General features: G+C 44.3%; 1 protein-coding gene across 1 annotated transcript; it reads left to right on the plus strand.

Moving 5' to 3' along the window:
- Positions 1-627: 627 nt before the first annotated feature.
- Positions 628-25,542, plus strand: PKNOX2 (PBX/knotted 1 homeobox 2; the record flags this gene model as incomplete). The annotated part of the gene is made up of 10 exons (XM_082009859.1): positions 628-711; positions 5,853-5,992; positions 10,207-10,378; positions 13,268-13,456; positions 18,925-19,057; positions 19,133-19,230; positions 21,153-21,272; positions 23,074-23,150; positions 23,543-23,721; positions 24,431-25,542. 10 exons carry the CDS (start codon positions 628-630, stop codon positions 24,676-24,678), a joined length of 1,440 nt encoding a protein of 479 aa, XP_081865985.1. The 3' UTR covers positions 24,679-25,542.
- Between the last annotated feature and the right edge of the window lie 1,163 nt (positions 25,543-26,705).

Consider the following 26,705-nt stretch of genomic DNA (forward strand, 5'->3'; position numbering starts at 1 on the left):
GGTTTGGTCAACTCAATGTAAGAGTCAACGATGTTGGTCAACTCAACATCAGATACTCAATGTCCCTTCTGGATTGAGCATGCAATGCTTAGGGATGTGACTCCACGGTGGCCAAAGGCAAAGAGATGCATCGTTTGGGCTTTTTTTAGTGTATAATTTCAGAAAATGGAAGGTTTTGCACTTATGACTTTTCTTCCTGTTTCCAAAAAGGAGGAATAACTGGAAAGGGGATGGAAATTCTCATTTAGGCACTGTGGTTATGGGCATAAGGGGTGGAAAGAAAATGCCCTGGGTGCACCAGAGTTCACAAAACAGAAAATGAGGTTCACCAATGGCAGCCATCATCTCCAAGAGCTCTGCCCTTACCTGGTTGCTCTCCAGAGAAGATCTCCTTATGCAAAATCAAGAATCTCAAATAATCAAATTACGATAAAAGTCATCAAATCTTCTTGGGTTTCTTCCACTCTGGGTGGTGGAGTGCTGTGCCAGGTTTCTCGTGCAAGAAACATCACCTCTCATTTTTGTCCCTTCTTTTTTCCTTCCCAAGGGATATTTTGGGGGGGTGATCTCCCTTAATCCAGCAGCATTTCTCCCGCCCACAGGTTCTCGATGTGACTCCCACCCAGGATGCACCATGTCTCCCCGGCACCGGCTCTGACGATGATGGCCACCCAGACGGTGCCCCCTCCTCCCTACCAAGACACCCCACAGGTGAGTGTCCCTCATCACCCATGGGCTCCTCCAGACCCCTTGTGACTCCCAGCTCCTGCATTAATTACCCTGCCTTCCTAAATAATGACTATTACGAAGTATTTCACCCCAAAACATTCATTTCAGAGACTGGCAAAAATTAAAACCCGTCTTGACGCAATCTCCAGCATTGAAGGGTTTTGGGTCAAACTATGGGTTTTTTCCCCTTTCTGGCTTATTTTGGGGTTGTGAGGTCTTCTGAAAAGCCGATGCAGTGGCGTGTTTGCAGCGAGCACGTTAATGAGCTGGAAAGATGAAATGTCTGGCTAAACTGGGATGGGTTTAGCCATAGCAATGGCCTCTTGATTTATTTTTATGGTGTTTTTTGGCAACCTGTGGCACTGGGTAAAGGAGACTTCATCTACAATGTTGCTCTAAGGGGTCGAATAACTTTTCTGAGCAGTGTTATGTAGTTAAGTTATTATAAGAAGAGGGTTTTGTCCAAGAGAAACTCTACTGGAGCTCCCCAATGGGCTGAACATGGGGGTTGACGTCGGATTTCGGGGACGGTCCTGCGCCTTGCAGTCCATCCTGAGATTTTCTGGGGGGCAAATCCACATCACTTTTCGCCTTTTCCAGCTGCAGTGACCCAATGGGGGTGATCCGAATAGAGCGCTGAACTGGCTCTGTGTTCAAAGCAGCCTTTTTTTGGGGGTTCATATGGGAAATTTTGAGTTTTTCCCTGATTTGCTGCAAATCTTTGCTGCAAAAGCAGAAAAATCTTCCCTCCCAGGAAAAGAAAATCAAGCCTGTTCTCTGCAACCTAAAATAAATAAATCGACTTTTACACCCCCTCCAAAGCCACCCGGGTCTCCTTTCCGCTCTTCTCCTTTGGTGGGAAAAGGTCACTTCTTGCAAACGACACCTCGGTGGGGTTTTTATGACTCCTCCAACTTCTATGTCATCATTTGCTCGCTTCGCTGCTCCGCTCCAAGAGGGTTTTTTTCCCAATTTTTTTTTTCCCGTGTTGAAACACGCTGCCTTTCTCACTTACGCAGCAGGGAGCCGCGACGCTGTTTTAGTCCTAATGGGCAATTTAAGGGACTTTTGAAATAGCCGAGATTTTCCGCAGCATCCTAGGGAGATGTCCCTCCCTACTTGCCCCATCCCTGTCCCTTATCTGCCCCCCCATTTCAATATGTTGAATTTTGGGGACCCTCAGGAGCATCGTTGCCCAAATCTCTCCTTTTTTCCTCTATTGTGGGATCGCTCGAGCATTTTTCCTTCAGTTTAGTGGGTTTGGAGGAAAAGCTGCAGCCAAGAGTTGCTTGCTTTGACTCAATGCTGTGACTGCTATGAGCTTTTCACCTGAAAATTCAGGATTTTGAGGGTTTGGGAAAGCTAATTGCACAAATTTCCTCTCCCCAAAGATGGGGTAGAAATGGGGAGGGTCGGCGATAAATAAAAAGAAAATTAATTATGAGAGATACAACCAGGTCCTCATCAACAAGGGAGAAAAGTGCTAAAAGAAGTGTTCTGTGGAGAAAACGCAAAAGTGTTTTTGTGGAGAAAAGTGCTAAAAAAGGGACTTGGGGGAGCTTTCCATTAATATTTTACTGCAGAAGCTGTGCAAGTGATCACCCTCACTGTCAGAAATGTGCAAAAATGAAGCAGAAATGATGGGCGAAGCTGCCTTTCAGAGGAAAAAAAAATGCTTTAATAATCACCTGGTTTTGCTAAAGGAGTGTAATACAGAGCGTCATACTGGGCGTGATCTCATCCACCGAGCCACCCCAACTGCTGAAAATTAAAGAGTCTGCTCAAATATCCGTAATGTTTTCCACAATAAATTAAAATAAAAAGCCAAGGGGAAGTCTTCAGCCATTTCATTGTCAAAGTGAGCAAAAAAAGGTTGTTTTAAAAATAGGCATTTTCAGCATCAAAAGCTATGCAAGCAGCTTTGCCCTACCAAAAAAGTGTTTTTTTAGGTGGTTACATAAGGGACAAAAATGGAGAATTATAAAAAAAAAAAAAAAAAAAATTTATTATTAAAGTATTTAAAAAATGGATTAAAAATTGGGTGGAGATGTTGATTTTTCAGTAGGATCAATTAAATCCCCCAACTCCTGGTGTCCTCAGTGCATGCTTGGGCTCAGAACCGCTGCTTTGCACGTATGATGGCGGTGGAGAAATTCCACCGTGAAGCGCTAATCCATGTTGCTGATTTAGGAGGTATGCTTGACCTGAAGCGCTTCACCATGGATGCTCTCTAGAGTTGACATATTTGGCCGCAGTTTTCAAAAAAACCCAAAGCCAGAGGGATTATCACATTTATGATGTCACATTATGATTTGTGCGGGAAAGCCCCACATCACCTGGTGAGCAGCCGCTGACTCCGGCACAGGATTTTTTTCCTAAAGGAAGTGGAAAAAACAAAAATATAGTAGAAAAAGGAATACAACTGGAAGCGATGTGCATTGTCAAACAAATGGTACCTCAACAAATTTCTACTTTAACTGGGAGTCTTGCAAAAACATAATGAAATGAAATGGTTTTTTACCTTATTTTTTAACACCTTTTTTTACATTTTTTACTTTTTAACATACTTTTTTACATACTTTGAACATATATTTACATATTTTTACATTTTTACATATTTTTACATATTTTTTTAAACCTTCTTTTACTTTTTAAACATATTTTTAGACCCTTTTTTACTTTTTTGTTTACATGTTTTTGTTTATGTTTTTTTTTCTCCTCCTGCAACTATTTTTGGCCATTTTCTGGAGGCAAAAAAAAAAAAAATATCCCTGCCTGCATTTTCTTCAACGCCTGCAACTTTGATACCCAAATCCAGACCCTTTCCCCCCGTATCTCCCCGTTTTCCCACTACGGAGATGCTCATGCTCCCCAGCCGGAAAGCTGCTGCCTTATTTCTCCTTTCCCAGCCCCACCTGCTCCCTGTAAAGCCATTTTTGGCTGCATTTTTGCCTTCCTCCCTGCCCAGCATCCCTATCCAGCTGCAAATGCATTTGAGCATCCTCTCACTTCTTTTTCCGCCGATTTGGGATTATTTTTATTTATTTTTTATTATTTTCTTCAGTCCAAGGTGAAGTAATGGCTTCCAAACAGCCGCAGAGGAGGCTTTTTTTTGGCGTAATAGCCCAATTAGTTGCAGACTTGGCTGGAAACAGCCAACTTGGCAGGATTTCGGGGCAGGATGCGAAAAGGTCTTCGGCATCCCGGTAAATGACTGTGACAAGTGAAAAAAAATAAAAAAGGAAAAAAGAGGGAGGGGAAAAGCACCATGTTTCCCCCCAAAAATTAATTTTCAAGGGAGATAATAGGGAGAATAAAGGGAAAAAGAAAAAGGATGGGGAGATATTCAGTGGCATGGCTGGAGCATTGCAAAACCCGCCTGCAGTTTTGTTTCAGATAGAAAATGGGGGAAAAAAAGAGAAAACGAAACTGCTAGGATAGGAACGGGAAGTGAACCTCAAATTTTCACTAATCTATTTAGCACTGGGGAAGGGAGGAAGGATGGAAATCAAATTCGGGGTTGGAAATTAAACAACGCTGGGTTAATTTATAGGTGCCGGAGCCAAACTTTGGCGTTATGAACAATGAAGGAGATTAAAAAAAAAAAAAAAGCGCTGTATTGGCAGCAAAAGGTCAGGCAGGAGATATTAAAGTCAAACATTTTAAAAGCAAAAGGGGCAGCTGTTTTTACCCCGCTCGGGTTTATGCAGCTTTCAAGGGAGGTGAGAAATCTGCTTTTTTCACGCCAAGAACCTGAGTATAAGGGTGAGTTTGGCTGCAGAAGACTGTGGGCATACACATGTATACACATGGGTATTTTTATATATATATATATGTGTATATATAAACACATTTTATTTATATATAAACAAACACAGAAATGAATATAGAAGTATATTAGACAAATAAATTTTATATATATATATATATATAAAAATATTTAGTAAGAGGCAGAGGCTTCCTTTTGCTACCCAGCTCAAGGTAGAGTTCATGGTTTACAGGCGAGAACAGGCAAATGCTAATTTTTTACAACGTTTCCACACCAGAGCAAGTGAAACAGCCCCTTTCCATTAATTTTCCACTGAGATTTTGAGCTAAAACCACAAGATTTGGGGGGTTGCTGATGCATTTGAACCCAAATCGATTAAACTCCTCCCTGAATTTTTTTTTTTAACGGAATCTGCAGAAGGCAGAGCGATGTGTCGCGTGGCGTACGTCAGGCCCGCCTGCAGCCTGATGTCAGATCTCTTTAACGCAATTTTTAATTTTAAGTGGAAATTGTCCCTAAATATGTACAATCCTGTACACGTGGGGGTGGCAGTTTTGGGGGTGATGCCGGAAGGACGCGCAGTGACTCGCGCCTGCGCTGGCACGCGCGCATCTCGCATCCTCAATACCTACGTTTCACCGAAACAATTGCAATGTTTTAAAAAAGCAAAATGTTAGCTGGCAGCCTGCCTTACCGCACAGCAGATGTACTTTTGCCTGTACATTTCCAGCCCCGGCGCGTTGCGATGCCCGTTGCGTCGGTGAACTGGGTCACCAGCCGGGCTAAAGATGGGTGATTTGGGCACAGGCAAAAACAAATTTGATTTTTTTTTTTTTTTTTTTTTTTTTTTTTGGCTTCTCGCGGTGCAAAAATGACTCATCCTTGGGCTTGGCAAGTTGGAAGAAGCTCACATAATTTTGGAAGAGTTTAAAATGTCTGTGTGTCTAGACAATAATACCTGCTTTGAAAAAAAACCGTGGCGAGCGGCGAGCGTTGCGGCTGATTTAATCTGGGACTTCTGCAAAGCATCCCTTAATAAATGACCCCCCGCCTTTGCTTTGCTGGCAGTGCAATAAGGATGTCGGGATTTCGTTCTGTATTTTCCCCGAGTAAAAAGTGGAAAAAATGGGAAAAAAATGGGAAAACCTAATCCTGCTATTTCCAGGTGACATGTGAATACGTTTTCACCCCCCAAACAATCCTGCTCAGAGCCCCATCGCAGGACCGCCTCTGCCTACGTTTTAAAAATTCAGTGCAGAGGGCTGTGAATCTCAGTGGAAAAGTGCGATAAACCCCGTTTTTGTCTTCTTTTCTTCCTGTTCTCCTCTCCCGTATTTTTTTTCCCCCCTCCCAGATGACGGCCACAGCCCAGCAGCCCGCCAAGGCGCAGCCCGTGCATCTCGCCACGCCGGCGGCGGCCGCCAGCGCGCCGGTACCCACCGCGGCCGGTGACCCCCAGGCACAGCTGGAGGCCGACAAGCGAGCTGTCTACAGGTGATGCAAGCTGATGTCAGTGTGCATTAATTAATGCATTCTTTCAGTCACGCATTAGTTATTCTCATGCATTGGTTGATGCATTGATCCACTGATGCATTCACTGTTATGGTGCATTATTAATCTGGTATTGTTCTAATGCATTAATTAACGCACAGGAACGGGAGGATTAGCAATTAGCTCCTTTTTAGCAATAACTACAGATGATAACGCGCGGTGGTGGAGCTCCTTCGTGGACCTGGTTTTGCAGCATCTCCCCCCCTCCAAAACTGTCATGTCCCAGAAAATCCAAATTAGCCTTTTTTTTTGGCAAAACCCTGTGATTTTGGACCGAAAAAGCACCCGGAAGGAGCAATGTCATGTATTAACCTGATAGGTGCGGTTCATGCGTCTGTTTGGGGCGCGGGATGGGTGGGGCCCTCCAGTCCCTTTTTTTTTGTCACTTTAGCAATAATAATGTATAATATTGTAATATATGCAGTAACGTTATCATATAATTGTCAAAAGTAACAATGTAATTATGTAAACAATATAATTATATAAGTGATATGTAATAATTTGCAATATTATAATGTATGCAGTAATGATATAACACTAATGCATAATATTATAATTAAGATCAAGTTTTAGGGTTAAGGATTAACCCCCTGTTAATGGCCAGGGCCGCGGCGGCTTGTGAACCAAAAAGGGTTCTGAGCTGCAGCTCAGAAGTGAAGGAATAAAAATATTTTGTCTCCGAATATTCAAATATTACAAGTCCAAAAGGTCTGGAAAGGCGGATGAAGGCGTGGAATAAACCCACTGGTTTCCCAGGAGAACGCGAAGGGTTATTTGCAGCAGGTCTCAAGATTTTTTCCAATGATGGAAATAATTTTCTCAAGGCAGAAGAGGTCATTCAAGAAAAAAAAAACCCACCTTTTCTTTGCACTTCTGCGAGGGTTTGTGTGGGATAACAAAAAACAAAAAACCCTTCGGAGTTTTTACAGTCTTCATTTGAAGGTTCAAAAAATGCCAGAAATACCTTTTTGGAGGTGTTTCCTACCCAGAAAAGGGGGGAAAAAATTATTGGCTGGTCCCATGCATGGACTCAGTTGCCCAAACCTGGATACTTATTTTTGGGCACCAGCCAAAAGTAACCCCAAGTATTTTTTTATCTCTAGAAACCCACCCAACGAGCCTTTTTTTGCTCCATGTAAAATCTGAATATTCGCCTGTACAGTGGTTAATATGGATGGTGTATTAGCTATCAGATGTGCACGGGGGTTTTTTTAGCCCTCCTAGGGCTGTATCCTCCACCCAAACTGATGGATTTTTGTTAGTTTTCAATAATTGCACCCAGGCACGAGGCATCGTCTTTGTAAGCGTTGGTCGATCAACCTGGAGAGAAATGGCCGGGAAAATGCGACGGGAAATATGAAAAATGCTGGACAGGTCACTCCGCTGGGTTTTATGCTCTAGAGGGAGGTTTGTCACCCATTAAAAAAATACAAAAAAAGGTGAAAAAACGAATCCTCCCCCTCCCTGCTTGGCGTAGGAGCATCTTCGCCAGGACTGGTCCAGCAGCATCGCTTTTCTGCTGCAATTTTTTTCCCAGCTAAAGTATTTTATTCGCTGTAGGCTACGGCAGGGCCGGGACTTCCCGATGGATTTTTGGATGGGTAAAGATGATGCTCCCACCAGAACCGACACTTAAACCACCCAGCACCGCAAACTGGATTTTTCCAAGTGGGAAATGGCTGAATTTCTTTGCATGAAGTTCATTTTCTTTCTTTCTTTAAAATTTAAGTTTATTTTCGATTTTCTTTTTTTTTTTGAGGGGAAAGGAGCTGGGTAAAAAAATATTATATTGGAGCTGGGTAAAAAAAAAAATTCATGTTGTGATGTGCCCACGGTGCTGCTGGCCACCAGCTTGCGGGCAGAGCCCTGCTGAAGGTGCGAAATTAGGCCATTAGAGGAATTCATTTCTCTTTATTAGCCCGTGTCGAATCCTTTTTATTAGTGGCTGCGAACGACCTCTCTCCTGCAGGAAAATGTCAGGGCTGGTTCAGCCCTTTTATTTGGAGGATTCCCTGGAAAATAAAGGGATTTTTTGCAAAACCATATTCAGCAAAAGCAGATTTTTCCACCCCAAAACTCTTCCTTGCGCCATAGGGGTGATTTTCCACCTCTGTAACATTCACGACGGGGAAAATCCTCCTGTTTCCCAGCGCATCCTGGATATCCATCTATTTTCCCTCCCAAATTTCATAGCGAGGATGGGCTCCAGCTCCCAATTTTCATTCCATGACCTCCTCCTGCAAACTCCCATGGTGGCTGGTTGTGGCCACAGGAAGGTTGGAAATGGAGAAAACTGCAATTTTTCCCCATGCAAAAAGGAAAAAAGATTGCAACAACAACAGTCCAGCATATAGCTCCTGGCAGCAACACAAATTTCGCCATTCCTCGACACTACGCTCACCTGGGGGCCGCGGTGCTCCTCCTTAACCCATCCCTGGGCGTTTTGCACCTCCCCATTGTTTTTTTTTTGTCATATTTTATTTTACGTTACTTTAGTTTGTTATGTTTTGGTTTAATTTTGATATTTTAAATTTTTTAATTTATTTGTAGCGTTTTTTTTTAATTGATCAAACTTTTAATTTTTTTCAAATTTTTATTGATTTGACATGATTTCATTTGATTTGTTTTAATTTCATTATGTTCTATTCTACTTTATTTCCTACTCAAAAGCAAACCGTCCTGCCCTCAGCCACCTGCACCCTCCTCTCGCTCCCCGACAGCGCTCCAAGACGTTCACGGGGGTCGATAGCAGCACTGCCCCAGTTATTAATACCGAAGAGTGCAGAGTGATGCCGGCAACGCTCTCAATTGCCCCTTGGTAGATGCAACCCCTCAAAGCAAAGGGGCTGCAATCTCCCCCACCCCCAAATCCCCGTTCTTGGGGAAATTCCGTGCCTTTGCTCCTAATTGATGCAGGAGCTCTGGGAACGGCAGCAGGCACCTGCCGCCGAGCCACCGGTTCGTAAGTCCCAATAATTCAGCCCGGCGCCTGGAATTTGCCTTTCATATCCCTGGGCTAAGCCCCGGCGGGGCTGCCGAAATTATGAAATTATTCCCCCCCGCCCCCCGTTCTCCGCTCCAGCCTTGGCGAATCTTGCATTAAAGCGGGATCAGGACAGATTAAACTATAATATTCTGTGGTATTAGCGGCTGCAAATGAAGACTTAGCTGAGGGGTTTAACCCCTTCGCCTGACTCTGTCTCGGAAAAGACCAGCGGGAAGTGATTCGTAATCATCTTTTGGGACATCTTTTGGAGATAAAACGGTGGAGCAAATCCCACTGCGCTGGAATAACTGGGGTGCTGGGGGAGACCATCCCTGTAGCAGCATTTTGCATTTCTCCCCTGAAAGACTCCATAAATACTTTATTTTTTTTTTTTTTAAATTGCACAGCTGGAGAGGTTCTTGGAGGGGTGCACTAACTCATGGTCTTCATCCCCTTCTTCTCCATGTGCTTTGGTGTTGTACGTATATTTTCATTTTATATTGCAATGATTCAGCATCATCATTAGATCAAATTGTGGATTTACAAGAAGAATTGAAAATCTTTGTTTTCTAAGAGTCATCTAATGGTAAGAAAGAAGTGGGATTTGACCCATCTTTTACTTTGTGCGTGTACGTGGCTGTGCTTGACAGAGGTGCAAAGAGACCTCTTGGTGGAGGAGCAACCCATGGCAAGGTCCATCCAAAAGATGCTGCAGGCATATAGACATATGAGCTTATCCCCATCCGGTGTCTCCAAACAAGAGAGACATTTTCAGATAAAATATTACCACTGATGAGCAGGTGCTGATGTCGATCCCCAAAATGCAAAGCCACCAAGACAGCAGATGGTTCCAAGACAACCAACCTGAAGCCAAACCTTTTTGCCCATGGCAAAACATTTTGGAAATTCCAGCTTTGGTGCAATGATGGAAAGCACCAAGCTGTTGGGAGAAGTCATTGCCTGGTGAAGATGGTGAATTTTGCAATTTTTAAGGGTTTTTTTTATTGGAAAAGGTCTAGAAGGAACACTTCCAGCACTGGCTTGGGCGTGAGGCTTGTACCACCAGGCTCTTGCAAGCTGGGAGGGACTGGATGGATGGTGTGGGGTAAAAATGGACATGGTACCTAAAACAGTGGGCATTATGGGGGGTCTTCTCCTTTGTCCTCTGCAGGCACCCACTCTTCCCGCTGCTGACTCTGCTCTTTGAAAAGTGCGAGCAGGCAACGCAGGGCTCCGAGTGCATCACCTCAGCCAGCTTTGACGTTGACATTGAGAACTTTGTCCACCAGCAGGAGCAAGAGCACAAGCCCTTCTTCAGCGATGACCCCGAGCTGGACAACCTGGTAGAGGCAGCTGGGGCTCGGCAGATGGTTTTTGGGGGTTGGGGAGAGAGTAGGGGGTGAAGAACAAGTTATGGAGGTCTACCACCTTGGGCAGCATCCTGGGGCTCCATTTGTAGTGTTGGCCATTTTGGCAGTGCTCTCCGTAGACCTTGTGAGACCTTCTCCAGGACCTTCTCTGAGACCTTGTCCGTAACGGTGAGAACAAGCCCCAGCCCAATTTTTGGTTAGTTTTCCCACTAATGAAATGACATGAGGTCAACGTGTTTCCTGGAAACAGCCAAGATCGATGGTTGGTTTTGTGCCCCAAAACTTGCAATCTCTGCAGGAAATGCTGCTCTTCGGTGCAACATGCCTGCCTTCTTGTCTGGCACCATCTTGTTTCAAGTGTGATGGCCAGCTCTTGTCCTAGAAACAAGGCAAAATAAGAGCTTTTTCCAAAAGGGTGATGAATATCAATGGTTTGGGACACTTTGGACTGTTTCTGGTGGCTTCCCTGTCATAGCAACCCAAATTTCCTACCATACCCATTGCTGCTGGAAGACGCCTCAGAACACTCTGCTTGGGATGGAGCTTTTCTCTTGCGCGGACCTCAGGAAACATCCCCGAATCCCATTATTTTGTGCAGGAAGCCTCCACATGTGGTCTCCATGGCAAGCATGTGGGTGGAAATTTTTAAGGTCAAAAGAGGCAATTTTGCCCACCTCTGACGATAGAAAAGAGCAAAACACCCTCCCCAGGGGATGTTGTGTTCCGTGGGACATGTCACAGAGGGATTTCCATCCCAGAAAAGAAGCAAAACCAGGCAATTCACAGACAGCTTTTCCCAAATATTGCAGATACCAAGGGGGTGAGTTTGTCTAATGACCAGTCATGAAAGGAAGAACAATGAGCAATGCTCATCCAAGTGCAAAAACTACCACTTTCCTAAAAAAGCAAGAAACAAGTTTCAAGATGGGTTAAAAACCCACATCTTTTGTGCCTGATTTCAGCTCATGGAGGAGAGTTTTTCGAGATCCGTAAATCAAGAGTGTCCTAGCAGTCTGTGGCAAGACCTCCAAAAAAATACGGGGCATGCAAAGCCTCATTTGCAGATTACTAAACCCATTTTGCAATGTCTTATAGCCAAGAACAGAAATCGCTCTGGGATGGGTGACCAAAAAAAGCATCATTTTGGATTATTTCTGCTTTGGGACTCAACATGCATCAAATGTTGAGGTGCACCAAAAAAACCCCATTGCATTAAGTTAGATAAAAAAAAGGTGCAATGATATATATGTGTATATATACACGTGTATTTCTGTCCTATTTCTGGGACATAGCTGTATGTATATGTTCTACCCAATGCCCAGAACTTGTCCAAAAGCTGTCCAAGTCGCTCACTGTGGTTGGCCTCCATTAAGACAGAGGAGATGTTTAATGTGATGCTGAAGAAGAACCATTCCTGTTGGTGGGAAGCGCCAGCTGGAGGGAATTTTGGATGAAAAAGCCTTGCAGTGCTCAAAACTCAACATTTCAACCTGTTCCTGAGCTGGCACTTTTTCCCTATTTGCAATGCTCCTTTTTTTGGTTATTTTTGGGGTGTTTTTTTTTTCACACCACCAATTCCCTGGAAATCGGTGATGGCAAAGCAGGGATGAAAAGGCCAGCGGCATTAACTATCATTAGAATAAGAGTCATGTATTCCTCACTGCCGAGATGCACATAATTAGAAATTAGAAAAAGGTCAGATCTCACCATTATCAACTCAATCAGCTGCCGAGTGCCACACAGTCAATTAATTCAGCATCTGTATTTTTTACAACCCCGTGCACGTACGCCGTCGGACTGTAACTCTTTTATCCGGACAGATATACGGTGCAGCGGAGCAGGGACATAAAATGAGACCCTAAGCAAATGAGCTGAGATAATTGAGAGATTTATTTTTTATACATATATGTGTCAGGTCTTCTTGCCTTTGCCCTTGAATATTGACTTTCATGGCCGTTGAGCCCTGGGAGGATGATGAGAGCCAGGGCGCGACGCCTCCACCTTGCGCTTTGCCTACACCAACTGTGGAGGAGGAAAAAAAAGACAAAAAAAAAAGCCAAACAAGGCAAAAAAAGAGCATTTTTCCAGCCACAACCCATCATCCTTGTTGCTCGCCAAGCCAAAATGTGCCTTCTCCATCGTGGAGCTGCCACCTGATTTTGGCCCTGGATTTTTCGTGATGCTTCCCAACCGTGGCAACTCGCAGTTTGTAAAGATGACCACTAAAATTTGCAAGTTAAAAACAGCCTTTGAAATGCAAAGACGCTTTGTTACATAAAACCGGATTTATTGCCCCGAAGTGAATAGCTGAAATTTTATATATTATGCAAGATTTCAAACAGCGGCTGTAAAACTTAAGGTTTCAGCTCGGCGAGAGGAATGTTTTATGTGTAAATTTTTTAACGTTTATGGGGTACGTTTTAATGAGGCCCAGGCTTTGCACCAGCAGCAGCTTACAGCAGAGTTGCAGCCCCATAATCTTGTTAGAAGAAGTGGCCTCTGGAGAATAACCAAACACTTTTCGACATCCAGGGCTTTGGCTTGGACTTTTTTTGGGCACAGGGAGCAATTCCCATGAAGGCAACAGTAAATTTTGTGAATTTTCACTTCTTGGGATTTCAGAGGTATGATTGATGGGGAGGGAAAAGAAATGAGGAGGTGCAGAGGGATGGGCTCTGGGATGTATGTTGGGTGAGAATACTGATTTTCTTGGCTTTGGCTGGTGTGTTTAGAAAGGAAATGCATTTAATTCTACCATAGGGATCGGTTCCAGGTTGGATTTCGGGTGAGAATTTTTTAGGCTTTTTTCTAACACGTTGAGGAAAAAATGGATTTTAACTCTGCCGTTGTACCCTTGCGTAGATGGTGAAGGCAATCCAGGTGCTGCGCATCCACCTCCTGGAGCTGGAGAAGGTCAACGAGTTGTGCAAGGACTTTTGCAACCGCTACATCACCTGCCTCAAGACCAAGATGCACAGCGACAACCTACTCAGGAATGACTTGGGGGGGCCCTACTCCCCCAACCCCTCCTCCATCAGCCTCCACCCGCAGGTAACGCCTTAAAATCTCCTATAATCACCATCATTGCATGTTGGCCAACGGGTGAGCTTGGCTAATGATGTTGGGGGCTTGCTCTACAACTCTTGTGGCCTCCTGGAAATTCATCAAAACCCATCCCCAATTTAGGAAGATAATTAAAAGTAACCCGTATCTTGCTCTTATGGTGCAACAAATGCTGCTGCAGTGATTTGTTTCTTTTTTTTTTAAGTTTTTTTCGTGGACTTCTTTTCCATGGGTTTGGCAGAGCTGCAACCCCAACGTTTGTGTGCAATCCCACCAGAAATTACTGCAGCCAAACTCCAAATAGGCCAGGGTGTCCCCAGGCAGCTGTTGGAGCTATCCCCCAAAAGGAGGCAGGTGGGGGTGCGGCTTTTTTACGGCTTTTCAGGGCATTTTTAGGGTGATGGAAAGGAAAAAAAAGTGATTTTAGCAGCTCAGCTCTGAGTGCTGCAGAATTTGAAGCTCCCAACACGACACTTGTCACCACTTTCTTCCCCCAGCGCAGGGAGGGAAAAGCCCCCCCCAAAAGTTTTGTTTCTTATTTGAGTTTCCTGAAAGCACCAAACCACTTAATCATTGATCTAAAGAACCCAGCCTATCTCTATTTTTTAATAATCTCTAGAAATGGACTTATTATCCCTTCGCTGCTTTATGGTAGCATTCCTTATGATCAAAATTAGCAAGACACTTGCATAAAAGAGAACAATAATTGCTCAACGAGCATCTCGTTTGTAATTTATTAGTTTCTATTATTGTGCGTCGCCATGGCAACAGCTCGCATCCCGGGTGATGAGAGAGATGTTAGATATGAGCCGACGAAGCTCCTGGTCCCAGCAAATGGAGATGCACGCTTTTTATCAGTAATTTTCATGAAAATAATAAGTGAGGGAGTTAATGAGATGGAAAGCCGTCCTGTGGCTATTGTGATTTTTTTTCCCTCTTTTCTTTTTTTTTTTTAAAGTGTTGATCTAATTAGAATGCATCGGTCAGGAAAAGTAATGAGGATTTAGTGCCTCACAAAGAGGTGGGGATCGTATCAGAAAATTAGCAGAAGTCTTTGGAAAATAATCAGGCCTATGGAGAGATACCAAGTACCTCTGATTCCTGCAAACCCAGAGCTGCCGACATTTCCCTCCTGGGCAAGACTCTAAAGTTGAGAAATTCAAGTGAGGATTTGGAGGCAGTTGCTAAATAAATGGGAAGGTACTCAGGAAAGACCCAACTGGAGGGGAGAGGCTGGCTCAGTGACTAAGGGATTTTCAGCAGGCAACGGGAGCCAAAATATTCACGGTGATAGAGCAGAATGAGCCACCATCTCATCTGGTCATTGGATGAGGATGATGTACCAGTGATGATAAAACAGCAGATTTTTTCTAATTATCCAGCTAAGCAATGTCAAGTGCCCGAGTGCTTTGACTCATTGAGCATACTTGAGTTTGCATGGGTAAGGCTTAAAAAAAAAGGGTGGAAATACTCTATATCCATCAGTGGAGTTAGAAGGGCTGGGGATGCTGAGAGCTGAAGAATCACGGGATCCATGTTTAAAAAATGGCAAGCGGGATGATTTTGCTAATTATCATCCTATTAATCTCACACTGAGGGCAGGTAAAAGAGCTAAGGGGCCACTAATTTAGGAATTTTTAAAAAAAACCTAGCAATGGAAATGTGATTAATATCAATGAATGAGATTTCTCAGAAAATAGGTTTTCTCAGGGTGTAGGAGGGGCATTGATTGTTTTGTGCAGAGATACACAGGATTGGTCGTGAAAGCTAAGTATTTCCATTTTTTGTGAAGTTTTTTACCATGGGACAGCCTGCTTAAAACACTATGGATGTGCAATAACAAGGATGTCAACCAAAACTGAGAAAATAATGGCTGGAGCTGTGAAAATGTCATTGCGGGAGAATCACAGTTGGATTTCCCCGGTGTACCCAAAAAGGATGGCACTTAGCTTGGTGTTAGTTGTGCTTTCTAAGATGAAAAATGCAAGAATTTCTGGAAATGCAAAAATGCCTGGAGGTGATGGAAAGACGAGAAAGCGCCCAAACAGGTGTTTCGGCTGTTGCTGAAATCTTCGCATGTTGCCAAGTCTGGAGGTGACTCCTGGTGTTGGCTAAGTTTGGGTGAAAAGTTAGGGTTTTTTCCGATGTGGTGAGCCTTCCCTGAACCTTTGTTACCTTGCAGACATTTTTCTACCCTGTTTTCTCCATCGCTTTCTCATTTTGTGCTCTGCTTTGTTTTGTGGAGGAGTTTTAGCCTTTTCTTTGGCCTGCAAATCCACCAAGCAATTCACCTTCTTCCATTTTTCTTGGCTGTTTTTCACATGGCTTCATTCCTCTCCCTGGAGTCCTTATCGGACCCTTTTTAACTCCCTCTCTTTATTTAATGAATATTTTTTGAATTTTTCAGACAGGGATAGGAAAGGGGAGGTGCTTGTTGCAGGGCATAGAAAAAGGCTAACCCAACACTTGAAGTAAATCAGTTCAACTTTCCTTCGACATCAAAGTAGTCCTCACTGCTCTCCAGTTGACTTCACTTGCAAGAAGATATCCACCACAAAGCCAATCACACTGGGAACCACAGCACTGCCAGGGACATTTAAATTGGATCAAATCTTGCATTTTTCAGCTCTCATTTTGAGCAAGAATTGCAGCAGATTGGCAATGTTTATATAGGCATTTTCTTCTTGTCTTCCTCCACATCTTGCTAGTGGCTGGAGGCTGACGGTTGGGTTGGTCTGACTTGATGCAGTGCTTCTCTGTAGAGATCTTAATTTATCCCCTGAATTTCTCTGTTATTTAAAGCCAACTTGTTTTCATCTCCCTCCATCCACCCATCCATCCATGAAGGAGCCCTCTGAATCTCCTTACATGAATTTGAGTTTGGCCAACTCTTTCTCAGCAAACTCATAGGTTTCTTTTTTCCCCAACTAACTCCAATTTTCCACAGCTTTAACTCAAGCACGAATAAAGTTCACGAAGTGAAATTTTGTGCAATGTAATATGTACCAGGTCTTTTTCTTCATTAAAGTGATTTTTAATTCAGAGAAGCTGTGTTTTGCCATAGAAAGAAGGTTAGTGCCAAGATGCAGATCTGCAGAGACACCTAGTGATACATTTTTTACAATAAAGTTTCAAAATTGCCAGAAACATTTCAACTTCTTTGAGTGCTAAAATATAAAACACTGCAGTAAAATTGCAAGTGTAATATAATTTGGCTGGCATTTGCGATCCAAGGCATTTAGTATGCAAAAATATATTTTCTAAATCTTAGAGGCATCTATATTTATTTCAAGGCAGAGCCTCCACTTTCATTGGGTACCCTTGGTTTCACAGTGAAGTTGCGGAAACACCAACTTCTTTCATATCTTTTTCTAGTAATTACCAATATTCTGCCTTTTTGGATACCACTGAGCTGGTGTTTTGGGACAGTTTTCCTCTATGCCACCAAAAAAATGCAATTTTTGTCATCATAAAATGCTGTTGAAAATGGCTTGGACCCTTATATCTGGAAATGGCAGTTTCTTGTTCCCATTTTTCAATATCCTAAATTATTTCTTCCCAACGCACTTCCAAAAATGATTTTCTGGATGCCCTTCTTTTGGAGGAATCATGGAAAAACAAGACGGGAGAGGAAAGTTGGAGGTCCCCGGGCTAGTCCAAGTCTTTTGTTGCCCCTGGCCGTATCTGACTGCTTTTTGAAGTTCTCCAAGGACCACGTTTAGTTTTACATGAATATTTCCACTGCGTTTGTTAGCCAGACGCTTAGCAAAAGCCAAGTCCAAGTGCATGCAAAAGCAAATGATTTTTGGTTTCTGTACGCTGAGAAGTCCTCATTTTTCAAACCAAAAACCATTTCGCCCAAAAGGCTGGAGATGGGGAAAGGATATTAAAAAAAGTACAAGTATTTTATGGTCGTATTTGCATCTTTTTAAATTCATTTAGCTATGGAAATGAATCTCTGGAAGACGTTGCTCCATTTTGCTTAAAGTCACAGCAATTGCAGCAAAATTTCCAGATAAATAATACTCGTATCATCAATGGAGAGGACAAAAATAACACATGGCAGAGGCAGTGGCTGCAATGTTTTGGGGTCGGCATCACGGGAGGGGAAAATGCAGCAAGGGATTTTAATAGCAAAAGCATACAGGGAAATCAGAGTTTATTCAGAGCTATTGCACAGGCAAATCGATGGTGATTGATGGAGAAAAAAGCTGATAGAAGCATGAAGGTAATGGGGAAAAGCAAAAAAAAAAGGACCAAAATTGACGTTTTCCTCCCCCAGCAATGGGAAATGCATTGATGTGGCCACAGGGGTAGCCTAGCTCCCTGCCAAATGATGCACCCACATCATCTCTTGTTGTAAAATTAATTGATTTGTGTGTTCAAATTACCATCCCGGTAGTTTTATTGCAAGGAAGAGAGGAGCTATGGCTTTTTTCAACACGACCACATTTGCATTGGTCACGTTTTCCAGTGTCATTGCATGTCACTAGTCCAGAGAAATCCTCTTTTCTTAAGCCAAGAAATAGGTTTCTTGAAGAAAGGCACCAAAATGAAGGGCAAATGAATAAAAAGTTGAAAAAATCCCTTTTGTTGGCATTTTGTTCAACAGTTGAGAACCAGACGGACACCAGGCAAGTGATGCAGAATGGGAAAATGGGTAGAAAAGAGGGAAAAAATATTTTTATTTCAAGAAGTGTGTGCAGTTTTATTTCCATTACAGCTGAGTGAATTAGAGTTACATAGTTGTCTTGGGCTTATTTTGAAATAATTTTCTAAATATTATTGGCATAATGCACAAAAATCCTGCCTGTCTGGGAGGTTGTGGTACATGGCCCTGAAGTCCCCCATATCCTTAATCGCGGCACCCTTCCCTTCCCAAAATGTTGCATTAAATACTCTAATAATGATTCAATTTGGGCTTTTTCCAATTGCTGCTCGCATGCAAGAGCTGCTCCAGGGCAAGGAGTTAGCTTAAAGCTGCAAGGAATGATATCAAATTGGTTATATTATTATTCTTTTAATTATTTTACTATTATTCTGGCAAGGGGAAACTACGGTGCTTGCCCCAGTTTTTAGCAAGTGTTGCTTCATCCAGTTCCAGCCAAAGCACCAAAAAAAGAAATTTATAGAAAGAAGAAGATTGAAGAAATTCTTTCTTGTCTATCGTGCTTTTTTTCCTCTCCTTTTTCTGTATGGGAAATAGTGGCTGCACAAAGAAGATGAAGTTGGGGAAGACGCTAAGCGGGAGCTTTGCAAAGCATAAATCATTATTTTTCCATCTTTTTTTGCAATTGCAACAAACTGAAAAATCCCTTCTTTCTGTAATTTTGCCTGTTGAACCACCTAGGGGGAAAAAAAGAGGCAACGGGATGAATTTATTGCAGGGGGAAAATTAAAACCTTGCATGCTTCTGCCACGTGTTAAAATTAAAGTTTTTAATGTATTTTTTTCAGGAGATGCTGCAGAGCTCACCCGCGGCGCTGCCGCCCGCCTCTAACCCTCCGCCGGGCATTGTGGTGCCGGCGGCCGCGCTACCGCCAGGCAACTTGGCCATGAGTGCCGGCAGCGGCTCACCCGCGGTGCCAGGTAGGGACCGTGGGAAAGCTGCTGGGGGGTAGAAATACGGGGTTTCGGTACGCCCACGAGCCTTTTTTTCCATAGGTGGAACCTTGTACCAGCCCGTGACGATGGTGACGTCGCAAGGCCAGGTCCTTGCCCAAGCCATTGCCCCTGGTGCCCTGCAGATCCCCAACGCCCAGGTAAGACCTTCCCACCTCAAATTTCCATTCTACACAATATTTTGCCCTGCTGGAGCAAGCAAAAACCCCAGTTTCTCCATAAATTCAACCCTTGGAGTATCCTAAATTCCAGAGGCGGCCACCAAAATGACCAGAGGGATGGAAGACCTCTCCTATGAGGACAGGCTGAGAGAGCTGAGGGTGTCCAGCCTGGAGCAGAGAAGGTTCTGGGGAGACCTTACTGCAGCCGGCCAGGGCTTAAAGGGGCTTAGAAGAAAGATGGGGACAGACTGTTTAGCAGGGCCTGTAGCGATAGGACAAGGGGTGACGGTTTTAAACTCGAAGAGGGGAGATTCAGACTAGACATAAAGAAGACACTTTTGACAACGAGGGTGGTGAAACGCTGGCCCAGGTTGCCCAGAGAGGTGGTGGATGCCCCATCCCTGGACACATCCCAGGTCAGGTGGGACGGGGCTCTGAGCAACCTGATCGAGTTGAAGATGTCCCTGCTCATGGTAGGGGGGTTGGACTAGATGGCCTCTAACGGTCCCTTCCAACCCAAAGCATTCAACAATTCTATGATGTATCACGTCATATCGTGTCATGTTGTTATGATAGTTATATATTATTGCCATTATATTATGTATTTGGGATCACCGGCATTGCCTGTCCCATATGGCAGTCACAGTACTCATAGGAAAGGCTCATTTTTCCTTCCTTTATGGATTTTGGGGTATTTTTTAGCCATTTGCTGTCTTTGTATTCCTTTTTTCGTCATTGCAATTAACTAGGCGGGGTTTCCCTGTGTGGCTGCACTCTTGCAATAAGTTGACAATTTGGGGTAAAAATGGATTTATAAGGACACCTTGCTATTCCCATTGGCTGCACTGCCCGTCTCTCTTCCAAACCCCCATTCTCCAGGAATCTGTGAAAAAAACCATCAGTTTCTGCTAAGCTGCTTCCTGGGGGCAGGTCAGCAAAATGCAAATTTTTTTTCTGAAACACCCCAATTTAATTGCAGAAACCTCTTAAAAAAACAACAAAAGGGGTGTTGGAAATGGGTGGCACGTCCCTGGCAGGTTTAATGCCTGTGCAATGCTTTTTTAGATTTCTTTCTTTAATATTTCACTGACACAGGCTTAAATCTTGCAGCAAAACCCTCCATGGTGGGAAAAACATGTGCGCAGGGAATATCGGGGCACGGAGAGAGCCCCGGACAAGCACCTCCGGATGCTCTTCCCGTGCCACCGGCATGATTTATTCAGCTGGAGCCCAGGGGAATCGCAGGGACCTGCTGGCCTGATGTTTAATTCATCCAGGAGAAGTGTTTTGATGAAGAACTGTGGAAGAAAAATTCCCTTTTTAAGTCAAGCACTGAGATTTCAGTTCAGTTCCTGCAACCTCATTAAAACTTCCCTTGCAGCAAGATGTTTATTTTTTATTTTTCGGGGGGAAAAAAGCAAATTTTCACTCAAAAGGTGCATTTGTCCTCGTGGTGGGAAGCAGCTGGGTGAACAACACAGGTTTGCAAAGGGTTAATGAGTGGCAGGGTTTTAACCTCAGGTTTAGTCTTTTTTTTGGTGTGTTTTTGTTTGTTTGTTTGTTTGTTTGAAGGTAAAAGTGTTTTCCCCCTTAGCTGCACATCACAAATGGTTGTTACATTGGCACCACGGTCGCCAGTTGTGCCGGTGCCATCACAGGGAGAGAAAGCCCATTGCCCTTTGCAAAGAAGTGGCAAGAAAATTGAAGATATTAGATAGAGATCCTGGGGAAAAATGGGGATTTAATGCAAATTTGGGGTGTATAAAACGGGTTTTGGATGCTCCCTGCAAGTGCCAGTTTTTTGCACTCGCCCCAGTCCCATTTTGGGTTGGTTTTGCTTATTTTTTGGGTTGCCCATCACTGTTTTCAGCCAATTCTCTCCTTGATCCTCTCCCCCACAGGTGAACCTGGATCTCACCTCCCTCCTTGATGGTGAGGACAAGAAGTCCAAGAACAAGCGGGGCGTCCTGCCCAAACATGCCACCAACATCATGCGCTCATGGCTCTTCCAGCATCTAATGGTGAGCACTTCAGCCACCAAAACACCCTGCAATGCTGGGGAAAAAAAGTCAAAAAACCCGAAAAATGAACAAATCGAGGTGGTGATTTGTCTGAATTTGTATTCAGAGGCACAGAGTGGCTTTGATTTTATTTTGGGAGCATTTTGGGGATGACCATTTTCACTGCAGGTGACAAAAAACACTCCCTTAAAGCATGAAGAAGCAAACACCACCAGAGAGGGAGTTCCACAAATTATTGCGGATGGGTGATGGAGCCTTTTTTTTGCAGTTAACCCAGTTAACTCTAAAATACCGTTTTCCAGCAAGACGGGGTGTGAAAGCTGCCCCACAGGTACGACTGCGGCACGTCGGCAATCAGTCAAAATGCACAACTGCAGCATCGACCCATTTCTGGGGTTGGCGGTAGAGATGTAGGTAGACGGAGGGAGCTCGGAGGATGTAACCGGGATATTTTCATGCAAGAAGATTGCTCTCCCATCAGGAGGGCTGGGAGAAGGGCAAAAAGCTAAACCTCCCTCCCTTTTCCTCAATAATTTGGCCGAGAAATCACTCAGAAGCTGGTTGCAAAGAATTGCATGAGGGTCTCCTGGAAGCTGGGAGACCCCCCCAAAGTAGCAGCAAGACAGAAAATAACAGCTTCAAGGAGCAACTTGGGGTAAAACATGACCCAGGATATGGAGCGGCAGCTGGTTGGGAACTTTCCAGCCTTTTCTTTTTATGGGAAATTGTGGATTTATTGCATTGAGGACAAGAACATCGCCGTGTTAGGCCACCATCCCAAGCTGCATCATGCATCTCCCTTGCTTTTAGAGGGCTGAACTGCAGGTTTGCAAGCAGAAAAGGGATTTAGAAGACCAGAAACTAAGGAGCGATTTCTTGCTGGGTGCCAGCAGAACCCCATGGTTTGAGTTTTCCAAAATTGGATCGAAAAACTAAAAGAAATTGTTCTTCTACTGGATGGTTGGATATATGGTCTCAGCCTGGTCCTCATGGTCAGAAGGTGCTTGGGCTTCGCTATGAGATTTCTCCATCTGGTGTCATAAATGACGTGGTTTTCAACCACCTGAGCATTGATGTTCCTCATCTTACTGGGCTTGGGAGTTTTGTAGCACCAGCAGGAGGGAGGAATGCTGGAAATAATATGCCAAAAATGGACATACTTTTACCAAAAAGACCCATTTTTAACCACTTTGGTATCCCTGAGGCCCTGGTGGGACAGGAGTCTCCTCCACGCCATGACTTTGTGCAGTTTTGTCAAGGAAATCACACTATTCCGGGGGCAAACATGTCAATCAATGCTGGTGCTGGCCTGGGGCTCCGAAAAATTACATGCGGGGCTGGTTTGGTAATAATTTTATTTTGCAGGTTGGAAAGGAGGATTTTAGCACGCTTGGGAGGTTGTTGAAACTGTGTGTGCTGGTAGCCTCCTCCTGCAGATGTTTCAGGGTGTTTCATTGATGCACCTGACAAGGAATGCTATGGGTGACAGTGGGTTTTGAAGCCCAAATCCCAACTTTACCAACAACCATGATTAGAAAATTGCTAATACTAAAAAAAAAAATATTTTCCTTCAAGGAAAAGCCTTGGATGGAAAGCCTTGGAAAAACCCTAAGGACACTGGGGAAACCATGATGCTCCTAGATGCCACCCTTAAGCCTTACATCTTGCAAATGCAAGAAACCACCAAATCAGGCGTGGAAAAATGAAAAAAATGTGGGCTTTAAATTTTTTTTTCACTCGGGGTTGCCATTTTGCACCCATGGGTTGTTATTTCACTGCCCCATCTCTCTTTTTTTTCTAGCACCCCTACCCCACAGAGGATGAGAAGAGGCAAATCGCTGCCCAAACCAACCTGACTCTTTTGCAAGTCAACAACTGGTGAGCGCATCGGTGGCCCATGCAGTCATCTTGCTGGCTTTAGAAATTTTTTCATGCTTTTTGGGGGGGAACTTGGGCGGTTAGGGCCGATTTCTGGGAGATGGGCACGGGTGTGTTTAACTGACGTGTCCGTTCGCGATGTCTCGGTGCCCTCTCCTGGCAAAGCCGGGATGTAGCAGCTGCCGACTCGTAGCTGCAAAATCGGTGCAATGGTGTAACGTGCCACAGGCAAATGAAATAGGGTAAAAAATCCCAGCTTTTTGGACCATGCAGCCACTTTAGAAAGGGTTTTATATTGCAACTCATTAAATTGCTGTAACATCTGTTGTTGTAACTCAAAATTGTTGTAACATAACTTATTTACTCTCATGCTCTCTCTTTTCCATGGGAAGGTTCATCAACGCCCGGCGGCGCATCCTGCAGCCAATGCTCGACGCCAGCAACCCAGACCCAGCCCCCAAAGCCAAGAAAATCAAATCGCAGCACCGGCCCACCCAGCGGTTCTGGCCCAACTCCATTGCTGCTGGGGTCCTGCAGCAGCAGGGTGCCAATTCGGGGACAAACCCTGATGGTAAGGACAAATCCTGGTGGCCCCTGCCCTTCCTGGATGGGGTGGCCACACATTAAATTATGGCTAACGGCAATTAAGGATTTCTAGAGCCCTTAATGCCTCTCTGGGGCAAAACATGTTGAAGAGGTGGCCCACGAAGGAAGGTCCTTCCAGTTGGCCATCACTTGGCATAGAAACAGCCCTCAAGGATCACCCACCATGGGGCATCACTTGGGATATCCCCTGAGGTGCTGGGGAGGAGGTAAAGGGGGACATGGGGAGAGGAAACAAAATGAAAAGATGATGAAAAGATGAAGGTGAGATGAGAAGACAGATGAGACAAGATGAGGAAAGAGATGAAGACAGAACAGATGACGAAAATGAAGAGGAGTAGGAAAGATGAAGAGAAGGTGAAGGGAGCAGAGATGAGCATGGACCACACAAGATGAGGAGAGGATGAAGGGAAGGGGGAAGTAAAAAGATGAAGAGAAGATCTGCCCAATGAATTTGGGCATCTTCTTGCTCAAAAACAAAGGTTTCTTGTTATTTGATGAAGATACATTAGCTAAAAAAAATTAAGGGTTGGACCTTGGGGCATGGCTGGGGCATGTGGGACACACTACAGGGTGCTCTGTCCAGGTACAGCTTTTTGCTTGGTTTATTCTTGGTTTATGCACTTTTTGTCCTTTTCACCCTAGCTGGGGCGTCCTTATTTGTATTTTTTTTTCAGGCTCGCTCAGCATGGACAACCTGCAGCCCCTCTCGTCAGCCACGGCCACCATGGCCATGCAGCAAGCCATGCTGGCGGCCCACGACGACTCCCTCGATGGCACTGAGGAAGAGGACGAGGAGGAGGAGGATGAGGACGAGATGGAGGAAGAGGAAGAAGAGGAGGAAGAGCTGGAGGAAGAGCCTGGTGGCCTCCCAGCAGCACCCGGTGCTGACCTCGGCTTGGACCACAGTGACTCGCTGGAATAACTCCTCCTGCGCCCTCTCCAAATCAGTGACAGCACCGGAAACAGAATCCCCCCCCAAATGCCAAAAAAACCCCGGCAAGAACAAAAACAAAATTGGTGAGAAAAAAGCAAATTGGAGGTGGATGCCCCAGCTGCACACAGGAGTGTGGGGACCTCCACGTTGGCACGTGGAAGTGAAGGACACATGTTTACAAGGCACATATTGTGGCCAGTTTATTTTTTTTTTCAGGTTTTATTCTTATTTTCCCCCTTTTCCCTTCGTTTTTGGTAAGAAAAAGCGTTTTTAGGGGAAGCTGTTTTCCCCACGTGATGCTCAGATGCTGTTGGGCAACACCGGGTTTTCACCGTGGGCCACTGCATCCATCGCTTGGATTTCTTGGTGCAAAAAAACCTCAACCCTAGGACTGATGCTTTTGGGGTTTTCCCCCCAAAAGATGATTCACAGGCATAAATATCGGCACATGGGGAAAAAACCATCATCAAGTGCAAATTCTGCTTCAGGTTGGATCTGAGGAGGGTTTCACACTCTCGACCTACTGGATTGCCCAAACCTCCCTGTTTTGGCCCCGATGCTGCGGCCATTTGGTGACTCTGGACTCAGCTTTCTGGAAAAGGGAGGAATTCCCCCAAATCCTTTAATTTATGTGCTAAAACCCCATCGAATCTGGAAAAAACCCACCCCATCCTTGTCCTTTAAGGGCTGAGACTGGATGCAGAGTTGGGGCAAAGGCTGCCGGGAGCAAGGTTTTCCCAGGACGTTTTGGCACTGAGTGAGGAAAAAATGGGGAAAGAAATGGGTTTAAAAATGCAGATTTTCACCCAAAATTGAATGGCAACCCCCAGGATTCACCTGGGTGGAAGGAAATTCAATATTGTTGCTGGAAAGATGGTTTCTCCCTGATATTGTCCACCCGTGTGGGAAAATGGTGGAGTTTTACCCCAAACAAGCCATGGGGTGGCTCTGCAAAAAACCAATGTATTTTGGTTTTTTTTTAAATGCTAGCAAAAGGGTGAATTTTGCCTTAAAATGTGGGGCAGGGGGAAATGCAAAAGTAAACCCGGGTGATGCGGGGCAAAAACAATAAAGGAATTTCCTTCTGCGGGTTCCTCCTGTAAAAATGCAGGTTTCTGTAAGAAGGATTTTTTTTGCGGCTTTTTGCCGGTTTTTGTCCTTTTTTTTGTTTTGGCTCTTCAGGAGTTGAAGAAAAAAACCCCCAACGAGCAGCAGCCGGGGTTAAAAAAAATGATGCAATGGGCAGAAAAGCCTATTTTTCGATACTGATCTGGCGTGAATGTAATCTGTAATTTCATAAAGGATTCATTGTAATTTAGTATTAATTAATGGCCATTTATTATAAAGTGCTACGAGATGAGGTTTCGCAGCTGTATTTTATTGGCAGCTTCTTCCTGCGAGGGGAGAAACCCCAAAATGGGGGAATTTCTCCCCTAAATGGGCCAAACTCCCCTCAAATAGACGAATTGGCCCCAAAATGGGTGAACTGACCCAAATCTGCAAGTCACGTGGCACAAATAGGATTTATACTTCCAAAAAAGCAAAAGTAAGCGATGCCCCCCCAAATGACCTCCAGTGTCATTTTAGCCCAAAATGAGTGATGCATACCCCCTCTAAAATGAGTGATTGCCCCCCAAAAGGAATTATGTTACCCAACTGGGGCAATTCCCCCAAAATGAGTGACGCTCCCCCAAAAACGGCACAACCCCCTCCCAAAATGTGAGATGCTCACCCCAAAATGAGTTATGTTCTCCAAAAATTAGTGATTCTCCCCCAAAACGTGATGGTCACCCCAAAATGAGTTATATTCTCCAATAATGAGTGATGGTCCCCCAAAAGAAGTGACCCACCCCAAAATAGGTAACGCTGCCACAAAATGTGTTATGTTCCCCCAAAATGAGGGATGCTTTCCGAAATTAAGCGATCCTTTTGGAGTGGTGCCCCAAAAATGACTGTCTTCTCAAAACCATGATGCTCTCCAAAATGTTTCCGCCAAATGAGCAATTCTCCCCCAA

The sequence above is a fragment of the Phaethon aethereus genome (genome assembly GCF_964289735.1).
Source record: "Phaethon aethereus genome assembly, chromosome: 23".
Taxonomy (NCBI): Eukaryota; Metazoa; Chordata; class Aves; order Phaethontiformes; family Phaethontidae; genus Phaethon; species Phaethon aethereus.